This window comes from Ailuropoda melanoleuca, chromosome 8, assembly GCF_002007445.2.
Source record: "Ailuropoda melanoleuca isolate Jingjing chromosome 8, ASM200744v2, whole genome shotgun sequence".
NCBI classification, from domain to species: Eukaryota; Metazoa; Chordata; class Mammalia; order Carnivora; family Ursidae; genus Ailuropoda; species Ailuropoda melanoleuca.
In genome coordinates, this window is record NC_048225.1 from 123,626,294 (window position 1) to 123,651,782 (window position 25,489).

Consider the following 25,489-nt stretch of genomic DNA (forward strand, 5'->3'; position numbering starts at 1 on the left):
CACGATCTGATCCCTTTTAACCTTGTTTTCTGAATTATCTCCACATGAAAAACCTGATACAGGGTTTTTGTGGGATGAGGACTTTGTGTTTCTTTCACTGGCAGGGGTTGGTGGGTGTGCTGTGGGCATCTTCCCCCACCCCTGACACCCCTGACACTGGGGGCTGAGCCTCCCCATGCCCCTCCCCAGGGTACATCTGTTCTTGGTGGTGCCTGCACTGTTCTGTAAGATGCTTGCACCCCTGGATACCATTAACCCCGCTTTCTGCTCTGTTCAGGAAATACTCTGGTCCCTGGAGGAAGCCGCTGGACTCGCAACTTCTCTCAGACATGGACCCCTGAGCACCCCCACCCCCGCCCGGGGCTCCCACACCCTTTTCTCCCCCTCGGTTGTTCCCATCGCTGGTCTGGGTGGGAGCATACTCCCAGGAGACAGAGCTCATTTGAAAACTTGGGATTTAGCCAGTAAACCCATCTGATCCATGTAACTGGCATAATCTTACCCCCACCCTTGAAGTAAGAAATGGTTCCCACCCCCCCATGTTGTACAGGGTGTCATGCCTGCCACCCCCAAGCCTCTGATGCCCTAACTGGAATTTAGGTGGTGAAAATGCTCCAGCCTAAAACAATACTTTTTATATAATCAGAAAACTATACTCTCCTCCCAGAAACAGGCAGCTGAGGGTTACAAATGATGCTGGCACTTCTCCAGTTCTGCCTCTTCTGAGCTGACACTCACAGTTTCAATGGATATGGCTCCTCCCATCAGGACCCACAGCAAAGAGGGCAGCCTCCCTCCTCTGCAGGGGAAGGTTTGGGGTTTGTTGGTGAGGGGAGCCAGGGGGAGGGAGCCTCCAGGTACAAGCAAGCCAGCAGGCAGCCCTTCCCAGGGCCAGTCTGTGTCACTATGAGGGGTCCCTGCACGTGCAGGCAAAGTCCCTGGGGGTCCAGGCTCTGGAGGGGGGTCAGGAAAGGGGGATGTAGGCCAGAGAGAGGCAGGGCTGAGGGAGGGAGGGAGAGAGAGAGGAGGAAGGAGGGAAAGAGGAAGGAGGGAGGGAGAGGAGGGAAAGAGAGGAAGGAGAGAGAGGAGTGAGAGGGAGAGAGAGGAAGGGAGAAAGAGGAGGGAGGGAGAGGAGGAAGGAGAGAGACAGAAGGGAGAGGGAGAGACAGGGAGGGAGAGGAGGGAGAGAGAGAAGAGGAAGGGGAGGAGGGTGGGAGGGGGGAAGGAGGGCAAGAGGAAGGAGGGAGGGAGAGGAGGGAACGGGAGGGAGAGAGAGAGAAGAGGGAGAGGGAGGGGGAGGGAGGGAGGGAAAGAGGAAGGGGGAGGAAAAGAGAGGGAGGGAGAGTGGAAGGAGGGAGAGAGGAAGGAGAGACAGGGAGGGAGAAAGAGGAGGGAGGGAGAGAGGAGGGAGAAGGAGAGAGGAGGAAAGAGGGAGGAGGGAGAGAGAGGAGGCGGGAGGAGGGGGAGTAGGAGGGACAGTGGGAGAAGGAGAGAGGAGGGCGGGGAGCTGGGAGGAGGAGCTCTGGAAGCCCGGAGGCCAGAGCCAGCTTGCTTGCACTGAGAGCTGCTGCAGGCTGGAGCCCAGGCTTTGGGGCTTCCAGGAGCAGGACCAGGAACATGGGGTCAGTCCCCGGAGCCGTCCTCAGGGCGCTGGTCCTTCTGTCTGTGCAGGGCGGGGGTTCGGCCGCAGCAGGAGACACAGGTAAGCACGCAGATGATTTACAACTTGCATGGGGCTCGCCCAAAACTTTAAATGGTGTTTTTATTTGATTGTTAATATTTAGAGCTGGGAAGGCAGCGCACGTTCTGGAAGTGGTCTTCCTTGAGGAATCAGGCAGGGACCTGCTCACGTACAGTCCTAAATAGGACGCGTTTCCTCCCGTTTCTTCCCTCGGTTCCGGTCCGTGCTGTTCAGGATGTGTTCTTGTGGTTCTGTCCACAAGCTGCACGTTTCCTTCCCTCGGTTCTGGTCCATGCCATTCAGTGTGTGTTTTTGTGGTTCTGTCCGCAAGCTTCGCTCCTGTTTCCCCGTCTTTGAACGCATCGGGCAGGCTCAAGTTCAGCATGAAAGGGGCATCTTGGGGGACACAACGCAGCTGGGGTCTCCGTGGGCTCCTTTCTCCAGGGGGGCACTTGGCACGTGGGAGCTTGGGTCTGACAGAGGGGAAGTGACAGGCAGGCTCCATGCCCTGCGGGTCCCCTGGGTGGGCAGCTCACAGGTCCGTGGGAGCAGCTGCCCCTAGAGGCCCGGAGTCCCTGGGCAGCTCCGGTGCCCCCCACCCTGGGGCAGACCTAGGGGCGCCGGCCTCTGAGAGAGCCCCACACCTGCCCTGGAAAGCCCTCCATCCCGCAGAAAGACTTCTTGCATTTACAGAAAGACAAATGCCCTTCTGCTCCCCACAGGATGGCTGTTTAAGTATTGGGTGATGACACCATTTCCCTCTCTGTCCTTCAGGGTCCTGCTCTGTAGGTTCAGAGACCCACGTCCCATTCCTGGACTAGTTCTGTGGGTCCAACCCAAAGGCACTGTCCAGAATAATGCAGGAGAACCCCATTCACCTGCTCATGCCACAGCCAGAAGTTTCTGAGTTTACTTGGCTGAAAATCTCTGTCAGGGAAACTCCTCTCCTCCTGACAAGTGCTGAGCCCCTGTGAAGACAGGGTGCCCGAGCCCCTCTCCCAGACCGGGGGCTTCTTCCTGCCCTGATCCCGCGGCCCTGGGGTCGGGGCTGGGGCTGGAGGGGGGGTGGCACCCTGGGGAGCTTACTGGCATTGGAGCCAAGCCCGGACTGGGGGCAGCACTCAGATCGTCCCTGCACGCTGGGGACTGCTGGAGCACGGGGGCCCCTCTCCTGTCCTGGGGGCCTGGACGCCCAGGCTGCCGGGCTCCCTGGGAGCCACCGCGTCCGTCGGGAACCCCGGTGTCAGGCTCGTGTCTGCAGGATCTGTGTTTTCTGGGAACCTCGTGATTTCTGACACGGAACGCCAGCACACGCGGCGGAAAGGTGCATGCCGGCAGTGGCCCGGGCGCTTTCCTCAAAAACGGAGCCTGAAAGAATGACCTGTATGTAGAAAGGCCGGGAAGGTAACTCCGCAAAGCCGGTGGGCTGACTGTAGCCGCCGGGCAAGGAGCTAGAGGCCACGCTCAGCTCTCTGCCGACCAGGAGGCTGCAGTAAACACAGCACAAAAGCCGGTCTTCCTGGTGCATTGGTTCTCCCGGAATCCGGGGGGCGCTGGCAGGTGCGCGAGGGTCACGAGGGTCCGTGGCTCTGCTCGCTTGGATTCCTGCCTACATTTCAGTACTTCCGGCTGATGCACCAGCTCCCGTGCTCACCTGTCTTGTGTTCACAAAGTGTGTGGTCTGTTTATGAAAGAGTCAAATTTCAAAACACCTATGAAATTAAATTACTAAGAGCATTTCAGATGCAAAACTTAAAGTCTTTATCTCCAAAACTATGGTAGAAGTTACAGTTCTTCATGAATTAAAATGAAATCCATTGACTTTATATGACCAGAGTTTATCTTCTAGGCTAGGAACTTGCAGGTGGTACTTTCTCGCTGATGGGATTCTGAGAGTACTGTTTTCAGTGGAAGAAGTACTGATAAGTGACTGCGTTATGTTCCGATGGGCATAAATAACTCTGAAGTCACTGGAGAGTTGAGAAATCACTAGAGAATTCCGTTTGCCAGCAAAGATAAACTTTACCACAGGAATAAGTTCGTGCAAAAGCTTTCAGGTGGCACTTTTTTTTTCCTTTTGAGAAATAGCTTGAACTATTCATATAATTCCTCCAGACATGACTTTGACTCAACATAAATTAAGCAATCCTGGAGAACAGTGAGCAGGAGAACTGGAGTCTCCCCACAGGGCCCGGGAACCTCCCTTTACACGCTGCACACCCTCAGTGTGGGAGGGGCAGGGGGGCGCTGGTTCTACTCACCCGGCCAGCATGGGGTCAGGGTTCCTGTCTGCAGGTGATGCTGTCCGGACCTTGGGCCTCAAGCATGAGCCCACGCGTCTCCCTGCAGGGGTGAACTTCCAGTCAGAGGGTCCCACATGGGTGAAACCACAGGCTTTGCCAGTTTAATGCTATTTCGGGGATGTGTATCTCAGTTTTCCCACTTCTCTGGGGTGCACTCTTCCCACCGAGCACTTCTACTCCCAGGGGTGGAGTAGAGGAGGGTGTACCCCCCATGTGCCTGGACAGCAGCTGGGGTTCCCTTTGCACTCCCAGCAGGGACTTGCAGACAGAGAGCTAATGTGAGGCGAGTTCCTTCCTGACCCCGGGGGCACCACTCATGCTGGACTCCAGTGGCCGAGTGGAGACGTCATAAGCACTGAGTGAACCTGAGACCAAAGGGTGTGTTGGTTCTGCCATGGCTGGTTCCGTCCCTGCACGGCTGGTCCCATCCCTGCCACGGCTGGTTCCGTCCCTGCATGGGCTTGTCCCGTCCCTGCCACGGCTGGTTCCGTCCCTGCACGGCTGGTCCCGTCCCTGCCACGGCTGGTCCCGTCCCTGCACGGGCTGGTCCCATCCCTGCTGCGGCTGGTTCCGTCCCTGCACAGGCTTCTGTTCTGCCTGCCGAGATCCCCTATTTGATCTCCATTCTGCATCTCCCTTCTTCTGCAGAATGCCAGGCTCCCAACAATATCCGTGCACTCACTCTTTCACGCTTACGATGTCCAAAAACTAGGGTCCAGATGCAGTCGTCCACTGCGGAAACAGACCCGCAACAGGAGTTTCAGACCTGTCCGCCGTTCTCTGCTTCCTGCTAACTGAGGTTGTGTCCCCGCGACACCGTGGCCAAGTGCCCCTGGGTCCACCCGATGGGGTGGTTACGGCATTTGTCGAAATATGCAAGGGAGCCTCATTTCTGCTCACGTGGGTTGTTTCGGTCTTCACCCACATTCACGACTTTCTAGTTTATACTTTCTGTGTTTCTTTTTGCAAACGGCAGCAACTTCGTGGGTTTTTTCCTCCCTTTCTGTACACGGTGCTACACGTGTCCCTTTGTTCTTTTTGGTGAGCAGTGTATCCCAGAAACGACTGTATCAGTTCATTGAAATCTCCCTCATCCCTTCTAACACGCACTTCACTTCAGATGTATATATTCTGTATCTTCTCTCTCTCTCTGATACATGTGTGTATATAACATATAATACATGTATCAATCTTCTATGTACACATTAAGTACACATTAAGTACACATTAATATGGCTTCCAATATTTAGCAATTAAAATAGTGATGTAATGAATAACACTGAGTAGCTGTGTTTTTAAATTGTTGGATGTATGCATTCGGAGTCAGTTCCTAAAGTGACAGTTGCCAAATTCCCTCCCTGGCCTTTTACCATTTTGCACGTGTTCACCTGCAATGCCTGCTTGTTTCTAGGATACGATTTTCATCTGAAAACAGAAACAGCTGATTTCTTCCTCTATTTTTGTGTTTATGCTGCCTCTGTGGTTTTCTCTTGCTGGTTACATTGGATAACTCCCCCAACACAGTGTGGATTGATAGAGAGTTGGCTTCCATCTCGTTCCTGATCTTAGGGTCCCCTGAACACCCCCAGTAAGGAGTAGGCTGAGTCAGGCTTGGGCACGTATGTTATCTGGTCAGCAAAGTGTCCATCTATCCCTGTTTCCTGGTGTCATTATCGGAATGGTCCATTACGTGTTGTGAAAGGCATTGTAGTGTCTGGAGGATAGGATAGCCATGTGATTGTTCTCTTTACACTGTCAATATGGCCGCTTGTATCAATAGATTTTCTAATAGTGAACAGTTTCTTCACCTTACTGGACTAAGTCCCACAGGGCCCTGAGACACCATTTTCTTAATGGAATTTGCCATCTAGCCAATTATATTGTGTTTAGTGTTTTTAACTCATATTCAGAGGGATTTTGGTTTGTCATGTCTTTCTTTTTGCGATGCACCTGCTAATATTACACTTGCTTTCATAAAGAGTGGGACTTCTCTCCTGTTTTCTACACTCTGGGATGATTCACCTGCATTAGCCCTATCCCAGCTCTCAGCTGGGCAGAATCCCCTGTGAAACCCTCTGGGCCTGGTGCTTTTCCCTACTTTTTTCTGTTTGTGGATTTGTTCTTTGATGACCTTCACTTTCTTTCACAAAAATCAGTTTGGTTAAGAATTCTATCTCTAATTTTACTAAACTGTATTTTACTTGGAAATTATAATTCCACTTTTCAAATTTGCTTACATAGAGGTGTGCAAATAAGCTTCATATTTTTATGGCTTCTTTTTCAATGTCATTTCTAATTCTGTATTTTGTACTATTTGTCATCTTTTCTCCATTCTTTGTCTCATGGATTATTATGTTGATTTTTTAAAGGACCCAGGGTTTTAATTTATTAATTCAATTCACTGCTTTCCTGTTGTCTAACAGCTTTTATCTCTGTTATTTATCTCCTTATGTTTTGTTTGGCTTGAATGATGATTCCTTGGCTAAGTGCTTGAGTAGAGGATTTTATTCCTTTTCATTCTTTTATGTATAGACAGATGTTTTAGGCTATGAAATTTCCTCTGACCCATTTTTGCTGTTCTGCACAGAATCTATCTGAAAAAGTGCTTCCATTATTATGATTTTTCAGAAATTCTCATATTATGTTTGTATTTACTAATTTATTTAAAAATTGTTTAATGGAAGGTTTTATTTTCTCCAACAACTGGAAGAATTGTTTTGTTGCCTCATGATCAGAGAATGATATCCATAATACCCTGGTTTTATGATACCTACTGATGCTTTTTGTGACTAATTATAAGACCAGTTTTTCTGGATGTTGCTTATGTGGTTAAGATAATAATATTTTTTATCTGGATATTGTTTTTTATTTATTTGAAGATCATACTGTATAATTTTTTATATTTATTTTTTTATCTTGTTCTCAGAGTGATGTTTTAAAGTCTTTTTTTTTTAAAAGATTTTATTTTATTTATTTGACAGAGAGAGAGACAGCCAACGAGAGAGGAAACACAAGCAGGGGGAGTGGGAGAGGAAGAAGCAGGCTTCCAGCAGAGGAGCCTGATGTGGGGCTCGATCCCAGAACGCTGGGATCACGCTCAGAGGTGAAGGCAGATGCTTAATGACTGAGCCACCCAGGCGCCCCTGTTTTAAAGTCTTTTATTCATGTTTCTCTTTCCCCTAAACTACCCATATTTCCATTTTATGTGGTTGCTTGTATTACTTGCTTCTAGCCATTTAGAGCAACGGCACCATTATTGTGAATTGTGGTGTTGTTGTTACAGAATGATCTTTGTTTTTTGAAGTGCTTTAAGCCTTAAATTCCACCCTGTCCATTGTCAGGGCCACATGGTCACTCTTCATGTTCCTGTCTGTCAGCACACATCTACCCACCATCCCCTCCTAGTCCTGAACTTTGTTGTTTTAGATGTGTTTACTGTACTCCTATTGGATTGAGATTTGCTTTAGTAACCAATGTCAAAATCTTACTCTTTGTTCTGTCTGATAATCGTGTTAAGCCCATATGTATTGTTATGGCTGGTATGTTCTGCGCCATTGCTATTATACAATCACGGCGTTCTCATGGATGTGTAGTATGTTTTAACTCCCTGAGGTTTGCTTTGTCTGCTCTTCTGCTGTTATTTCTATAGGTGCTTACGAAGGTCTGCCTTTGGTTCTACTAGTTTACTTTGTGGTGACATCTTTGGTGATGCTCTTATAAATTTTCACAATCTGGCAGGTAAGTTTTCAGTAGTATCTATTATCAGTACAGTAATCAATGATCTTCTCCTACTTTCCTCTCTCTTCTATTCCCATATTTTTCTTATATTCTTCTATTTTCTCAGAACGTACAATATTTATATGCCATCCTTTTATCCATATTTCCATGTTGGTTTCAATTTCTGATCTAGAACTGCTTCGTCTTTGTTCTAAAGTGTCCCAATCATTTGTAGGTTGGATAAACCCATTCTCCAGTAGAGTTGCTCTCATATTTTTGGCTCCACATGCCTTTACACTCATATTATGAGGATGCCAATGAGCTTTTATTTATGTAGGTTAGTGCTATTAATAGTTAAAATATATAGGGGCTCCTGGGTGGCACAGTCATTAAGTGTCTGCCTTCAGCTCAGGTCATGATCCTGGCGTTCTGGGATCGAGCCCCGCATCGGGCTTCTGGCTTGGCAGGAAACCTGCTTCTCCCTCTCCCACTCCCCCTGCTTGTGTTCCCTCTCTTACTGCCTCTCTGTCTGTCAAATAGATAAATAAAATCTTTAAAAAAATTGTTAAAATATATAATTAATACATTTAAAAATAACAATAAGAAGCAAATTACATGTTAACAGTAATATATCTTATAAACAATAAACACATTTTCAAAGCAAAAAAATAGTAAAATAGCTTAGTTTTATACTTTTGCAAATTTTAATATAGGGCTTAATGGAAGACAGCTGGGTTCTCTCATCTGTTGCATTTAGCTTGTGATTTTTTTTTTTTTTTTTTGTTCCAGTGGATGTTTATGAAGAAAAGCTAGCCTTCAGCAAATATGTCAGTGGGAAGAGGAGGACTATTCTGATAGCTCTTTTAGATATTTTTGGACATTCATTGAATCCTCTGGAAGACCCTGTGATAGACTCTGAGAAAATTAGAGTAAATAGACAGATGGCATCTTAATATTTTTATATAAGTGGTTTGGCACCATGGACCCTTGAGGGTCTCCAAGATCTTTCCCAGAGAGCTGTTTTCACGATGGACTCCAGAAGAAGGGCTTTGTGCCCTGTATCACAGAAGCATGAGCATTGAATAGATTTTCTACAACCTTGTACTTGGAGGGTAACTGAACTGGGTATAAAACCCTCAGCTTGAATTTCCTTTCCATGTGCTTCTTGAACATGCTGTTCCACAGCTCATGAGAAGTTGACATCAGTCTAATTTTCTTAACTTTCTAAGTAATGTGGTCAGTTTTATCTAGAGGCCCTGCCTTTTTATGTTGCATTTAATTCTAATGATTTAAGGAGAACATGTCTTGAATCTAACCTGGGTACTTAATGGAAGTTCCTTTCAAAATGAAGATTTAGGTTGGTTCTTTTTTTTCTTATTTCCAGAAAGTTAAAATTGATTAACATGTTAAAATATTATTTCTTTTCCATTGCTTTTATGTTTTTATTTTTCAGGAATGATAGTTAGATAGATAGATAGATAGATAGATAGATAGATAGATAATAGATAGACAGATAGGTTATAGGTGATAGATAAACAGACATAGATCGATAGTGGATTTTCTTTTTCTACCTTCCAGTTTAGCCACTTTTTCTCTGAATAGTTTCACTTCTTTTAAAATCTTATTTTCATTCACTTGATTGTATTTCTGTAGTTCTTCAATGTCCTTTATTAAAATTTTATTTGAATAATATTTTTAAGCATCTTGTAACTGTGTCTGCATGGACAAAACAGTCTTGTATTTTTCTTTCTATATGTATTTTTTTCTGAATGCACTCAGTACTCATTGAATTTCCTTTATATTGTCCATTTTTATTCTCCTAAAATTTCTGAATTAGACTGTTTTCTATGTACAGATTTCTATTTGGGGACTTAGGGTCTTTATTTAGTTTGGGTTATTACATCATAACTTTCCTGCACTCCATGGTTGGCTTCTACTCTGGCTGGTGGAGGTGTTCATTAGCTGAAATGTTTTCATCCTCGTTTTACATTTTCTTCTCAATTGTTGGCATGGACTCGTTCTGATTGATCTTCTGCCTGGGCATCTTGTGGACAGGATCTTAGTCCATAAATTCCCTCCTCAGGCAGTAAGATTAAGTTTAAATTTATAATGGATGACATTGTTGGTGGTGATAAGATGAGGGGAGGAAGGGTTGCCTTGTCCCATCTTCTTCAAAATACTGTACGTGATTTCTCCTCTTCCTTCTTCCTGTTTTCTCACAATTCTGGCTCCAAGAAGCAGCTTCCGCTTCCATTTGTCTCCTTCTCTCCTGAACTGTCACCCCCAGTCCTCAGCCCTGCTCACCCCAAGCTGGCTCCCTGGTGCTCTAAATGTCCAAGTCTCCACCTTGTGTGCAAGATTTTATTTATGTATTTATTTATTTTAAAAAAGATTTTATTTATTTATTTGACAGAGAGAGAGGAAGCGAGAGAGGGAACACAAGCAGGGGGAGTGGGAGAGGGAGAATCAGGGTTCCTGCTGAGCAGGGAGCCCAATGTGGGGCTCGGTCCTAGAACGCTGAGATCATGACCTGAGCCAAAGGCAGACACTTAACTACTGAGCCACCCAGGAGCCCCTGTGTGCAAGATTTTAATACTTTACAGTGCACTTCTCTTGCAGGTGTGGTTTTCTCTGTGTTGATTCTGTTTTCCATTTTCTTCTCCACTTTTTCTGGAGAATCTTAGGTCCCCATTCCCTACTCTGCACCCACACACAGTAAGAATACCACTGGAATCCCTTCTAGTTCACTCCTCTATTAGTTTAACTTGAAACATATGACATGGTCTATCTCTTGGTGATGCTACAGGCATGAGCCAAATGTGGTTATGCCTATAATTCTTGGTCATCTTATAGTTTGTGTGTGTATGAGTTTGAGCAGAGATTGGGTTCAGGCAGCCACTATTACCCTGGATTTTATTTTCTGCTGCTTTTTTGGAAATGTAGACACCTGTGAACATAGACCTTACAGAGCCAAGATCCCATGAAGCCCCATGCATCTTCCCCCAGTAGAGGAAGAAGGGGCACTGAGCCCCCAGTTTCTGAAAATGCTCAGAAAGTAATTATAAATTCTCCAGCTTCCAGAAACAATCTCTACATCTTGGTCGTATTGGAACTGGTGGATTAATATTTTCAATGGTTTAGGGGCACCTGGGTGGCACAGCGGTTAAGCATCTGCCTTTGGCTCAGGGCATGATCCCGGCATTATGGGATCGAGCCCCACATCAGGCTCCTCCGCTATGAGCCTGCTTCTTCCTCTCCCACTCCCCCTGCTTGTGTTCCCTCTCTCGCTGGCTGTTTCTATCTCTGTCGAATAAATAAATAAAATCTTTAAAAAAATATTTTCAATGGTTTAATTTATCCAATTAATGACTTTATTATACATATCTTCATATTGTCATTGACTTTTATTAGCTTTCTGTGCTTGGTGGATCAGACTTGAATTTTGTTTCTTTTTGAACATATGATTAGTGAATATATCATAAAGTGCATTCTCATTGAACAGATATTTAGGGAATTAACAAGAGATTGGGAAAATACTCTCATAAAATAGAGAGACCACTGGCTAAGCAAGTATTTCTGTTATAAAGTTTTAGAATTTCTCTTTAAGACACTGATTTTCTAACTAATAAAAAGACCATGAATAGTAGTATACATAGTCTTTGAACTGTATTCAACAGAAAATGCTAAATTTAGTTTTTGTTGCTCAGTTGAAGCAGAACAGATTCAGAGGGAGAGAAACCATTTGTTCATATTGTACAAAGTCAAGCGATCAAATGTGTTTGAATTGACTCGTTTTCCCTCAGATCAAAAATGCAGGTTGAATGTGAAATGATTGAAAAGATGTTTCATCAACTCAGGAAAGAAGAGATAAGTAATTTTCCTTCAAGTCTGGGTGCATTTCAGAATAACAAAAACATGGCTGACTTCTGGCCTGTTCTCCCCCTTCTCTGAGGGATTGCTTCAGGGCTGTGACGTCTGTTCTCAAAGCTTCAGAGCCACCTGTGGCTGTTGTCATTGGACGGAATGCTTCCCAGAGGAAGATGTTCTTTGGGGAGAAGAGTGAAGCTGAAAGCTGCAGGTCATCTTGGTTGAATACCATTTAAAGTAACTGCAGTATGTGTGTATATGTGTGTGGCTATATTCACATACATAGATGCATGGCTGGCAGTATGACCAGGTCTAACATGATATGATATTGCACAAGTTAGGATACATTTTTTTCCCTAGTTTCATATATATAGCATGTCATTTCTTGCTTAAATGTCTGTGTTCGGTTTCGATTTATCTGTTATATGAAATTCTGGTACTTAGCAATAATAAGAGATTTGTATGAGGGTTTTACAACACATTTCTATAGCCCTTGGAAGCCTGCAGTAAATCCAGTTTCCTCTCATTGCTTGTGAGAAAACCAAACTGCAAGCAGTGAAACCAGGAAGGGACATGGCAGGAGGTGGCCCCCTCCATGCTCCCACTGCTGAGCACTTCGGGCATAATGACCTGAGAGGGATGGAAGCAGGAGACACTTGTCATTTTCAGTAGTTTTAAATTAGTGATTGTGGAATGGTTAAATTGCACACCTACTTAATAGAACAGGTTGAAAACTATCTCCACAATTTTAAATCCCAAAATAAAAAGTATCCACACATATGCATGTATGAGTGTGTGAACATGTACAATTACTCGATCACCATTAAAATACAATGTTATGGCTTCCAACTCCCAGAGGTTTTATTTCCGGAAATTATAGGATTGCAAATGTGGTTTTAAAGGGAAGTTTTACTAGATCAAAACATCAAAACAAAAGGCTAATTATTTAGATATGTCTGCCTTCAAAAATTACATCTATTAAGTAATTTGGGGAAATGTTTAACTGTCAGTTTCGTTACTTGACTTAGCCTCTGATTTTATCCATTGAGAAAGGTTTTACAGTGTGCATTTTCTTTTTTGAGAACTGTCAAAGAGATTGACAAACAATATCTGGAATCTGTGTGAACTTAGGCTTGGCCATCATCATGGTGGCTGGACCTTGAACAGATCACTTGAAAGCTGCTCATGTGAGCAGAGATACTCATGCTGTCTTCTCCATGTAATCCTAAGTTTCACCCCAAAACAGCTACTTCCAGAATTGCTGAAGAGGCAGTTTAATTATTCTTTGAGCTAATACTATAGTGGTTTGGTCAAATACTATGTATCACCTGCGAGACCTTTGTCAGATGTTACCCGAAGTATTCAAAAATAGTAATCTGCTTAAATTGATTTTCAAGGAAAGAAGTAACCAGGAAAAGCTAAGGTAAATATGGTGTTTCAAAGAAAAGTAGTGATGATGGTGATGATGGTGTTGGTGATGATGATGACGGTGGTGGTGATGGTCATGGTGATAATGGTGCTGATGGTGGTGATTATGATGGTAATGATGGTGATGATATTGGTGATGTTGGTGGCGATAGTGATGGTGATGATGATGGTGATGATGGTGATGATATTGGTGATGATGGTGATGATATTGGTGATGTTGGTGGCGATAGTGATGGTGATGATGATGGTGATGATGATGGTGATGGTGGTGGTGGTGATGATGATGGTGATGATGGTGATGGTGGTGATGGTGGTGATGGTGATGATGGTGATGGTGGTGATGGTGATGATGGTGGTGATGATGGTGATGGTGGTGGTGATGATGGTGATGTCAATGTTGATGGTGTTGGTAATTGTGAGGATGGTGATGATAATGATGATGGTGTTGATTGTTACGATGGTAATGGTGATGATGGTGGTTGTGATATGTTTTAGTATTGTGAGTATGATGAGGGGAAGTGGGAGTAGCTACTAAGGAGCCAGGAAAATCTCATCTGTGGTCTGTACAGTTTATTTGGGAGTAGGAGACAGGAGGGAGCGGGTTACCAGTGCGTGCAGCCACCCTGCACACAGACATCCCCGCAGACTCAGCACCCAACACTTGCTCACGGAGCAGAAATGCAGGCACCGTCGGTGTGAAGACAGACACCTGAGTGGAGGGAGGTGACCCCAGGGGAGCGGTGTGTTGCATTTCTGTGGAGGGCTGGAAAGCCTGGACAGCACATTTGGTGATCAGGTTAAATGTACAGTAGAGTTGATGGGAAAGTCAGGGAAACCCGCAGAAGCTGGCAGTGAGCGGTGAGCGTGTATCCAAACACAAAAGTGAGTGTTGGAGCCTGTATTTGTCAGGGTCCCTGCAGCCTCGCTGGCCCGGGGGCTGTTCTAACCAGCTGTTGCATGTGGGCAGTTGGTGCAAAGTTTGGGCTTGTTCCAGGGTAGGTGGGCTGGGAGACCATCCTCCTGCATGGCTCCCTGGGGGGTTGAAGTCGGACCCTGCTGGTCTGTGGGGGAGCCTACACTCCCACCTACACCATCCCAGTACCCCCGCCATATGCTGTAATACATGTCTCAGCACCATCCCCACATCTGAGAAACATGTGAGAAAACTTACCAGAAACTCAGGAACATGAGGGTTTAGGTGGACTGTTCTTAACTCATGCTGAGAAAAACAAAAACAAACAAACAAAAAAAAACACACCATGACCATCTAACTTCTAAGTTAAAGAGAAAGCTTCAAAATTTTCTGCAGAAACAAACAACAGTTACAACCTGCAAAAGTGACCTAGAGAGGAAAAGTCAAACATCTTCTCAGAAGATGGGCCAAAAGGACAATGGTGTGCTATCTTTAAAATTTTGAGGAGTGATGACTTTGGAACGGTAATTATTTATATTACAAAACTGTCAGCAAATACGAGATCACAACACAAGCAAGCTGAGATTCGAGAACACAGAGTTATAACCATCCTTAGGTGTTCTCTGAACAAAACAAGCAAAACCCTCTAGCACGCACTCTTGGGAAAGACAAGAAAAAGAAAACTAAGAAAAATTGAGAAATAACAGGCAATTTTGCATAAAAAATACATAGGGAAATGAAATCTTATGTTTAGATCCATATTTAATATTAAAAGTAGCATTTTGTAATGTCCAATAAAAAATAAATCTTGACTGAGACAGGACAGAGTTTCTCCAAAGGGATTATTATGTGCGGGTTTCCTCCAGGTTGGGGCACAGAGGAGTTTCCGCCGAGGGGAGAAGTGAGCACAGCTCACAGGCCCAGGCAGGTGACACGGACGAGTAGGCCAGGCCCAAAGGGGCACTGCTGGAGAACATACCTGAGGATGCCTGCCCTCGAGAGGGTCCCTGTGGCTCAAGCTGGTGCAGCGATCTGGGCGCAGGACAGAAGCAGAACCAAAGTGTGGTTAACACATGGGTTGTTGTGGTTGATCAGCGAGGAAAAGCGTTCAGCTGTCAGTCACCAAGAGGGACTTTGGAGGGTCTGTGTCCTAGATAAAAAAGGGGGCAGCATGGATCTCATCTTAGTGCTCTCTGCAGCCAGCAGTTCTCAGAACACAATGGGAGACTTCTATTTTCCAGGGTCATGGGCCATGGCCCTCAGCTAAAATTGTCTGCCACTCAGCTAAAATACCAGAGGACAGCAGGACCCTAAGAGGCAGACAGCGTGTGGCTTGAAAAATGGGGCCAACGATGTCAGATGTTGAGCAAATCACCAGCACGGGCAGCCATACCTCATTTAATTGCACGTTGCTTTGTCGCACTTTGTGTACATATGTATTTTTACAAGTGGAAGGCTAGCCCTTCAGGAAGATGGAGAAGCACTTGCAGGTGTGGCCATACCACACAGCCAGACCACAGCCGGAAGTGAGCCTGAAGACGGGCGTGAGCTGCCATCTGGTTTCGTACACTTAGAGCGCACTCCGAACTTGGACAGGTACGGCTTCGGGCAAGCAAGCAGTTTCTTGCAACAGAGTCTCTTCCCGGTGAAAATGCTGTGAAGATCGTCGAGGGGACAACAAGGACTTAGAACATCACATAAATGCAGCTGATAAAGGAGCACCACGTCGAGAGGGTGGACCCCAGTTTTGAAGGAGGTTCTCCTGTGGGTGAAATGCCATCAAACAGCACGTCCTGCTGCAGAGAAATCGTCCGTGAAAGGAAAGTCTGTTGATGCAGAAAGCTTGGTTGTCGTCTTGTTTTAGGAAACTGCCACAGCCCCCCAGCCTCAGCAGCCACCACCATCGGGGCAAGAACCGCCACCAGCAAAAAGGTTCCTGCCCGCAAAGAGCTCAGATGATGGCTAGCATTTTCTAACAAGAAAGCATTTTTAACTGAAGACATGTGCGTGGTCTCGGCAGTGTGTGCATAGTGGAATGTACCACTTGGCGTGTTTTTAATGTTGCTGTTGAAATCAGAGATGGATTATTTCTCTTTGGAAAGAAAATCCATATTCACTGTATTACGTTTTTACTGGTTATGATACAAACTGAATAGCTTTTATCCATTGTTATTTAAAGTATTGGTGTTAAAACAATGGCAATGCTTTTATGGTTTGTGAGTTTCTGGGTGAGATCACTGAATATCAGCACTAGGGGCTTTTCTCTCCAGCGCACGCTTTCCTTCTAAAACGTGCATTTGCTGGTGGGCTCTGAGCGGCAGGACACTCACGGCTGGTTCCAAAAAAATGTCTGCACAGCTGGAGGGACCCCTGTGCCCTTCATAAGATTCTTGTCACGGTGCCAGGAAAAACACAAAACACCAGCTTGATCAGCCAGGTACCTGGCAATGTCTTAGCAAAGATGCCCTCATGTTCAGCAACAGAAGAGCCCATCTTATCGATTGGATACATTATTTCTTTGTGCGAAAGTGATTATGGCTAAGAGAAAGCATGCGTGTGTGTGAAGCTTCCTGCGTTAGATGATGAGAGGGCGCGCTCTCTCTCGGCCCGCTCCCAGCACTGCCTCTCACGGCTCCCAGCCCTGCAGCCGACCTCATTGTCCCCCACTATTTTAGAGCATGACGAGCACGTCGTCTGCCAAACAACAGTAATTTCCAGAGGTTATTGGTAGCGGTATGCAGTGTTAGCAATAATTCTTATCATTAAAATTTTGTGAAGGTTTCAAATTGTCAGCTATTTTGCAAAGTCCTTTAAATGGAATAAAACATTAAATTTAATCATTCATCGTGAATTTTTTTTTCTTATTTTTTTGGTGTAAGTTGCACAAGCACACAATAGCTGTATCTTCTGAGAAAGATCCGAATGTTCCTGTAAAAGAACTTAATTTTGGCAGCCCAAATAATCCCTATAATCTATGGATATAAGTGCAGATTTATACAGGAAAGTAAGAGGTACGCATGCGGTAGGAACCTACACCCTTGAATCCTGTTGGTTCCTGAGCACAACCGGTATTTCAACTTCCCACCGCCACCTGGCAAGTTCCAGTAGGGAAACTGCCGCCAGTGGTCTCTTCAGGTAAATTCTCACCTGTATCTATTCGCCCATGAAAACAACATGGAACACGTAAGCTTGCTTAGCGTACATGGGTTCATTCAACAAGCAGTGACACCATTTATTCGAAGTGACCTAATACTGCCGGGCTCTCTAAACACACACCCCTTTTAAATGATATAATTTTCTGTATTTGCAATGGGAATGGTGCATAGTTTTGAATGAATTTAATAATTGAAATGATGATGGGGTTGAGGCTACTTTGGTGTGTGCATGTTTGATTATGTAAATGCACAGAACTTGCAGTGAGAAGACACGAAAACAGCACCAAACAGCTACGGCATTCTCAGCGTTTGCTCTCGGATTCCTCTACTCCTACACATTATCGAAGAACCCTGAAAGTGTCTGCTCTTGGAGTTTTATCTACCAGTACTCATCAAAGCAGCCCTTAAACTAGGAATGTTTTAGAGTATTGATTTAACTCACTTAAAAATAACACAGTAAATCCATTGCAGGTTAACGGAAATATTGTTTCCTTGTGTGTGTGTGTGTGTGTGTGTCTGTGGTGTCAACTGTGTGGATGTGTGAGCACACGTGTGAGCAGGGCTGCATGTATTAGCGGTGCGTACACACAGGTAGCATAGACGTGTTTATTTGTGGTGTGAACGTGTATATAGTGTGGGTGTGTGTGTGCTTGTGGTGTGAGCGTGTGTGACTGAGCACACGTGTACCATGTGTGTGTTTGTGGTGTGAGCGTGTGTGAGTGAGCACACGTGTACCGTGTGTATGCTTGTGGTGTGAGCAGGTGTGACGGTGAGCACGCGTGTAATGTGTGTGTGTTTGTGGTGTGAGCATGTGTGACGTGAGCACGCAGGCAGCCCGGGTGTGTGCTGGCAGGACCCTCTTCTCTGACATGGCTGAGGCGGTCCTGCCCCACCTGCGGGTCTCCTTCTGTTCACAGTCTCAGCTGCCTGTGGCGGCTTGTCCTTTGACCTGCGGTCCATGTCCAGGCAGCCCTTCAGCTGTCCCTCCATCTCACACCTGCTGTGCGGCGTGGCCACAGCCACCCCCTCAGGCGGTCCCACGCGCTGACCGGTGGTGGCTGCCCGGCCTGGTCTGTATGGAGCCTTGGGTCCTCAGGGATCTGGGCCCACTGCCCAGTGTGCCTCCAGACCTGGCCCCACTTTGAGAAGGATTCAAACTCCCTTTGTGTTCAGAAACCGCTGGGCTAGCTGTTTCTATATCTGATGTTTTTACTGCATGAAGTTGTGCAAATTTGGAAAATTATGACTTCACTTGATTTGTGAATTTCTTCTATAAATTGTTGCTTCTGGAATGCTTTCTGGAGCTGTGGACATGTACTGCCTTCCTTCTTGTAAGCAGGAAAAGGAGACTCTCCAAACGCAATGCATGTGGGGCACCATCTTGCTCCCGGCAGCCCCTCCCTGCTGCACCTGCTGGCCGCAGGAGAGGAGCTCCCACCAGGGAAAAGAGCTGCTTTCCCAGAGCTGTGGGTTCATGCCGGAGGGGAGGGGGATACAGAGTGTCCTGGTTGTGTGTGCGCTAGGGGATTTGCAAAGAGGAAGCCGCACGCCCCACAGCTGCACACACGTCCTCCCAGCACCGAGCAGGGTGGCGACTAAACCAGGCCTCTTGCCTCCAGGCTCAGGAGGATGGTCCTGGGTGACTGCAGAGAGGGAAGCTGCCTGCACACATTCTTCTCTCTGAGTGCCGAGAGGCGTGCACAGCCCTTGGACATCCTGGGGCCTGTGACCCTGTCCCTGGACATCACGGATGCCCCCTCCCCAGCATGCAGAGAGGAGCAATTGAGGAGGGGCCCAGCACCCCCTCCCACACCCTTCCCACTCTGTTCTGTGCAGGTGTGGGCACCTGCTTCCTCCAGGTGATAGGCCGAAAAAAGCACCAGCTCCAGAACGTGGCCCTGGACATGTGTAGTTGTGAAGAACAGCCCGCAAGGTCAGGACTTCTCTGCTTTCTCAGCAAAGATATAAATAAACCGACTTTTCCTTTTCATAAATGAGCCCACGCAGTCGCTACCAGAGAACAGAGGAAGCATGGGTTTCTGTTGCCCTGAAAGGTGTTTGTGTATTTGTGTCACAGATTTCCCACACATGCAGCCTGTGACCGGCCATCAGGAGGCCATGCTAATGGACCAGTGACATGAGTACTGGACACTCGTAGCTCAGTTCTGCTACTTTCAGCTTGAATATATATTTGAGTATTATCCAGGGAAGTGCCCAGATACATTTGCAGGAATTTATGTGTTTCAGCCCTGGGATTAATGTGCTCCCTCCACGCTCGGGGTAGCTGGCGGGTCGGGGCCACCGAGACCAGCGTGGGCCCTGAGCACACCTGCAGGTCCGAGGCCCCACCCTTGCTGCCCACACTGGGCCCCCAGCGGCCCTCTTGGGGCCGAGGCAGTGCTTTCCAGATGTAACTGGGCTCAGGACAACCGTCTATCACGGCTGATGTGAGCCAGACACAAGCAGACTTCCTCATTGATTGGCTGCAGGAAGAGCAGCCCGTTCTTTGTTGGTGAAGCAGACGGGTGGAGCGCTGCCTGGCCCTCAGTTCTGCTGCACGTTTTCAATCACGTCATCTTTTTTTCTCTAAAATGCCTGTTTAAGATGTCTTCACCCATCTGCCCGCTGACGTCTGGTTATTAATAGTAGGAGCCCAGGGCCCTTTGGAGTAACTGTCTCGTTCACGGAGAGTCGGTGGGAACCACACACGGTCCCTCTTTGCTTCCTGCTGTTCTTGCTGCGGCCAGCCACAGAGCCCGCCCGTGGTGCTGGCTGATTTTGCTCAACCTTATGCTCCAGATTCATCTCCGCCATTTGTAGGGAGGAATTTTTCTAAATTTCTGTGTGGTTTCCACTGTTGATCTGCACGCTCTAACGCAGTGGGCATGCAGCCTGTTTCCACTTTGGCGTACCATGAGTAACATCACCGTGGGCACTGTTGCAGGCCTTGGGTGGGCCCGAGGTCACCTCTGCTCTTACACGGGCGGGAAATTGGCTCCAGGGGCACAGCTTGGCCAGTTCCAGAGTGGCCGCTCCGTGTCACGTCCCCTGATCCTGTCACCTTTGGATTTGGGTCTGGCTGAAGTAGGGCCTTACGCTCAGTAACTGTGTCTCGGGGTTTTATACCCGTTTCACTTGTTCACGGCTCTTTCCGAGTCAAGCAGATCCGCCACATTTTAGTCCCACAAACTGCGTGGTGTGCTTTCAACGCACAGACGTATGAGGTGGTGCAGGGAGGAAGGGCTGTCTTACAGTGAGATGCTCGTGTTTCCCCGTCTAGAGAATGCGTCCTTGATTTATTCGTATGTATGGTTTTTGTGACTTTGCTTCTGTAAAGGTCGGCCGTGCAGACCCTGCACACTGACCTTTCATCAGCACACCAACGTTTGACCATCGGTGGAAACACCACTTTTGCTTCAATTTCATTGAGAAATTCAGAAAATATCCACTTTTTAATATTATGTGGTATTTATTCTTTCTTAAGTTAAATTTTACCTTTATGGACTCAGAGAAAAGCATATCTAATTTTGAAAAGATACAATTTCTATTGTTTACAACAAAGTGCGAGTGATCGTGTAAGAACATCAGCTAGACATTCTGTGCCTGTGGTCGCTTTCCCAGGCTGACCGAGACGAATGACCCTCTCTGCTGTGTAAGGTCACGGTGTGCAGCACGTGGTCTGACGTCACATGTCGTGAGGGACGAGCGACCGCACCAGGGTGAGTCAGTCACCATCTCATTCGGATTCAGAAGTTGGAGTCTTTAATTTTCTTGATCTTACAGCCCATTGTTCTTTATTTGAGCTGTTTGATAAAGCTTTGCTGTATCTGCCTCCTCCCTCAAGGGAGCGGTGGTTGGTACAGAGTCCTGACTCCAGGTGCAGGTCCACCGCGTGTGAGCTCCTGTAACGCACGCACATGTACTCGTGACTCCAGGTGCGGGTCCACCGCGTGTGAGCGCCTGTAACACACGCACATGTACTCGTGTGCCCCGGCTGCCCACTTTCAGGTGGGGCCTGGGTGGGTTGCAGGCCATCTACACCCCGGGCCCCAGACTTCTCTCCTCGTTGGTGCTTCACAGATGCTCCTTGCAAAGCCACAGGCTGGGAGAGGAGTGTGGCAGGCGCAGGGACTCGGGCACTTGGCCACTTCTCTGTGGAACTCCCATGTGCATTCGCAGCTGCATGAGCCCATCTCCTGGGCACGACTTCCACGTGACGATGGGGTGTAGCCGTGCACACCCAGCTCGGCGTCCTGCTGGCTCAGGCAGTAGCCACAGGGCCACGGACAGCCTGGCAGCTGGCCAACCTGATGCATCCCAAGGGCGGTCAGACTGCAGTTTGTGGATGTGGCCTATCCTCCCCCCTGTGTGCGCCTTGAGTAAGAGCCCTCTACAAACTCTGATAGTTTTCTTCACTAAATCTTGAATATCTTTTGAGAAAGACTCTCTTACATTTTTGTGGTCATTATAAATGACTATTTTAAGGTAGTTTCACGCTTTTGGTGCAGAGAAATGTGATGAGTACAGGTGCGTGGCTCGTACGCCCGGCCTCTGTGTGGTCTTGCTGCTTCCACGGACTTGCCTGTGTGGTTGGTTTGGCACTTCTCTGTGCCTGCAAGCCTCTAACGCCCTGTCCTCCCCAGGTCTTCCCATTGAGTGGGCTCCGTGGGAGCCGCTGACCTTCCCCTTTGAGCCGGGTGTTTGCTCCTGGGTTTGCAACGTTAGGCTACTGACCGTGCAAGGGCTGCCAATTGTGCTAACCTGAGCGGGTGTTTTCCCGACAGAGAGCTGCGACCAGCCGCTGGCGTCCGCGCTGCCCGCCTCCTCCTTCAGCGGTTCCTCCGAGCTCTCCAGCAGCCACAGCCCCAGGTTCGCGAGACTGAACCGCAGAGACGGTAAGTCAGCCGGCTGCCTCTTGCTGATCCACTGCGGCTCACGGACTTTCAACAACTCCTGTATTTCTTTTGATAAAGTATTGTAAGTGGATTATCTGTGGCACAGAAAGTAAAACTCCAAGCAAGAATTAGGTGTGTGGGCGTGTTCCCATGCGAGATTTTGCACGTAGGAACGCCCAGGCTGGTCTCTCTCCACATGCGTGTCGGGGCCACGGAGCAAGCCACGCCCGAAACGGCCGTGAACTGCGTGACTGTTGTGCACAGTCATTGCAGCATTTCAATCGTGAGAATATGTACGAACCTTTGAATGTGTCCAGCTGTTTATCTAGGAAAGTACCTTTTCTATCACAAATACTCACCACTGGGAGTCTGTTAGTCCTGACTGTGTGTGTGTCTTCAAGTTGGACAGAGAAGCTGGAAGGTGTATTAGTTTCCTATTGCTGCTGTAATGCAGTCTGTAAAGATTTAGTGGCTCAAAACCACACGAATGGAGTGCATTCTGGGTTTGAAGGTCAGAGATCTGGGATGCGTCTCACGGCTGAAGTCAAAGCTCTGGCCAGACTGGTCCCTTCCAGAGGCACCTGCTGTCCGGGCTCCGGGCTCCTCCCTCCACCTCCAGCATTGCGGGGTCTCCCTGGTTCCCACTCCTCTGCCTCCCCCTTCCCACCTAGCGCCCTGTGATCACATCGACCTCTCAGATTCTGCCAATGAGCAGCCTTAGGTCTTTCCTGCCATGTGAGGCCACCGGTTCTAGGGGCTGAAAAGTGGGCCATCGTCCGCCTTCCATCAGAGGCTGGAAAAGCAGTTGCAGATACTCACCAGTTAAAAATAAAGACAGTCATTCCATTTCTTCCCTTGATGTCTGGAGGAGCAAGGGGAATGGAATGCACCTTCAAGCTCCTCAGTGTCATTCTTACACCTTTGAACCCTTTATTCTGGGGTGTTGCCGTGTGCCGTGCTGCAGAGAAGAGCAGGAAACCGCGTCGTCTTCAGCCACTCTGCAAAAATCTCACGGTGACGGCAGGGCATCGCCGGGGTCCTTGCCACGAAATGGGAAGGCGGGAGGCCCATACACAAATTCAGGGAATCAGGTCCAGCTCTGTCGCCCAGAAGACTCCCACAGAAATGAGAGCCTGTTCCTCGCCCGCCTTCTGAAATCACCCCCCTGATCTTTCTCTTTAACCTCTCGCTGTTCTGAGTGCAATGTTCAACATCTGACCGAATTTATTACAGCGAACATTCACAACACAGAAAATAACGGTAATTCATATGGGGTTTCATCAGGATCTGAGATTTTCGTTAGAGATAGATGGACAGACAGATACTCCCACCAAAGTGCTATTACAAAATAGCTGTGTAGACGTGTCAACACTGATGATTTTATATTTCATTTTATTTGCTGTTGAACGGGCAGAATTAGGTGAGGAGGTGGTTTGGGCCACAGGAAGTCAGGTCTCTCCAGCCTCTGTTCTGGAAAGCAAGTTCAGACGCATTTGAAAGAAAACCTCAGGCCCAAAAACGTGTGGGTTAGGCACTGAATACCCCACTGACCTCAGTTTCAGCCTCCCCCAGATGTGGCCTTAACAGTCAGACCCCTCCCCTTCTTCCCCCAAAGGGAGGCAAGCCCAAAAGAACGGTCCTTTTCTTTTGCTGGTAATTTCCCTGCCTTACCTCCATCCTATAAAACGTCCATTTTGTGCAGCTCCTTGGGGTCCCCTCAGCTTGCTAAACAGGGTGCTGCTGGTTCACCGATCTTGTAAGGAAGCCAAATAGATCTTCAGATTTACTGAGTTAACTTTCGGGTTTTATACGGGAGAGCCCTACCTTCCTCGTGGTGATGATGTCAGTGCTGCTTACTGATCATACGGACAAGTGTGGCTGGTGGTGAAGACACAGTGGCCTCAGCTTCCCAGACAGAAACGGCCTCTGTTGACCACAGGCCAGGAAACCCAGTACCCCTTGGCCTCCCTCTGGTGACACCCTGGGTTTCTGCAAGTCCCCCTCCCAGGGCCTGCCTGCCGTCGTGTTTGTCCTGCTGGTCCAACCCTGATGTGCGTGGACACCCCCGCCCCGGGGCTGGACCCCCAGCTGGACTTCCTTCCTGGGCCCTTGAACAACGGCTTCCGTAGGCCTCTGGGAGCCCAGGCCCTGAGGTGCCCCCCGGCTCCACGGCCCATACCCGGGCTCCCAGCCTCCCAGACACAGGGTCATAGCCCCACCCTGAACCAGTGTCCTTCCTCCTGACATGCACTCGAGTGAGCGGCCGTGCATGCTTAATCTGGCAGCCGTTTCTCCAGATGATGTTTATTTGAGCTCCATCCCTTCTGGGTGTCAAACATCTCTGTACACAAATTACCATTTTCTGGAAACACAAAGGCAGGATGAGATCCCTTTGGCAGCTCTTCTCCAGGATGAGCTCTATTCACCCAAAACTGTCACAGTAAAAAGGGGGGGAGGCATTTTCAAGCCAGTAAAATACAATAAAAGAAGAGATGTTTTAGGAAAACCCACTGTTCATTCTCACGTGAATCCTAATCATCGTAACCAGGTTAAGAGAAGCATCAAGTTTTTCTTTTGAAAATAAGAGAGAAAAGTCTATATTTTAATCAGTTCCTTTCAAATTTTTCACAGAGAGTGGAGACACCATACACAAATCAGTACATTTATCTTCAGTCTGTGCGCATGTTCCGTAAATGACAAGTGGGCATACTCTCCGTTTGTTGGTTAAAATCGCATTTCCCACCCGGGGATGCGAGCCTCGGGATTTTCCGTGAGGGAAAATCATTTCAATCCGCTATTTTCCTACAGCTCATAATGAAGCAAGATACCAACTTTAATGAATTTTATTTGCGTGTTAATTAAGTTTAAAACAGCCCATCTTAATTATCTTTTACTTGCTAATTCATTGTTTTTGATTGGGTTTTATTTTTTCTCCCCGCGGATGGCAGGCAGCCACAGCAATTGCAGATGAATGAGTTATTGAAGGCTGTGTGGTGCTTCTATTGTTTTAACATTTCTCATTTGATTTGGATCAGGCTGTGAATGATGGCTACGCAGGCAACCTGAACAGGAATACATGAACATGAGTGAAGACACCGGCAAACAGATTTCTCAGAGTCAGAAGCCCATAAAACATGAGGTCTTCCCGCTGCGGGTCTGGGAGCAGGCAGAAAACAGGCAGCTTCTAACCAGACCACTCACTGCTTTTTGTTCTATGTCCCGAAGCGGTGGGGCAGGGGTAGGTGATGGGGGAGACCCCGCGTGAGGGACACCAAGGCCCTGGGACTGTCACACCCCTTCCCTGGGGCATGTGTGTGGGTCAAGCCAAGTCTCCCAGAGCAGGTCACACCGCTGTCTTTCCCTTGGTCAAGGGAGTTGGGTTTGCCGTAGCTCGGAAGGAATAATCCAAGATTCCCCAGCACACGATCCATAACGGCGCTCCCGGGAGGCACCTGCATCGCTTCCACGGCTCCTCCTTCATTCACCATTTCCGTGCAGTGTACCATGAACTGTGGTGCTTCTGGAAGAGA

General features: G+C 47.5%; 1 protein-coding gene across 1 annotated transcript in view; it reads left to right on the plus strand.

The window, feature by feature from the left end:
- The first annotated feature begins 1,506 nt into the window (after positions 1–1,506).
- LOC105238023 (contactin-associated protein-like 4) overlaps positions 1,507–25,489 on the plus strand; it is a 97,713-nt gene continuing 73,730 nt past the window's right edge. The window contains 2 exon segments of the mRNA XM_034667672.1: positions 1,507–1,702; positions 21,849–21,959. Of these exon segments, the coding sequence (XP_034523563.1) occupies positions 1,618–1,702; positions 21,849–21,959 (196 nt within the window). The 5' untranslated portion in view covers positions 1,507–1,617.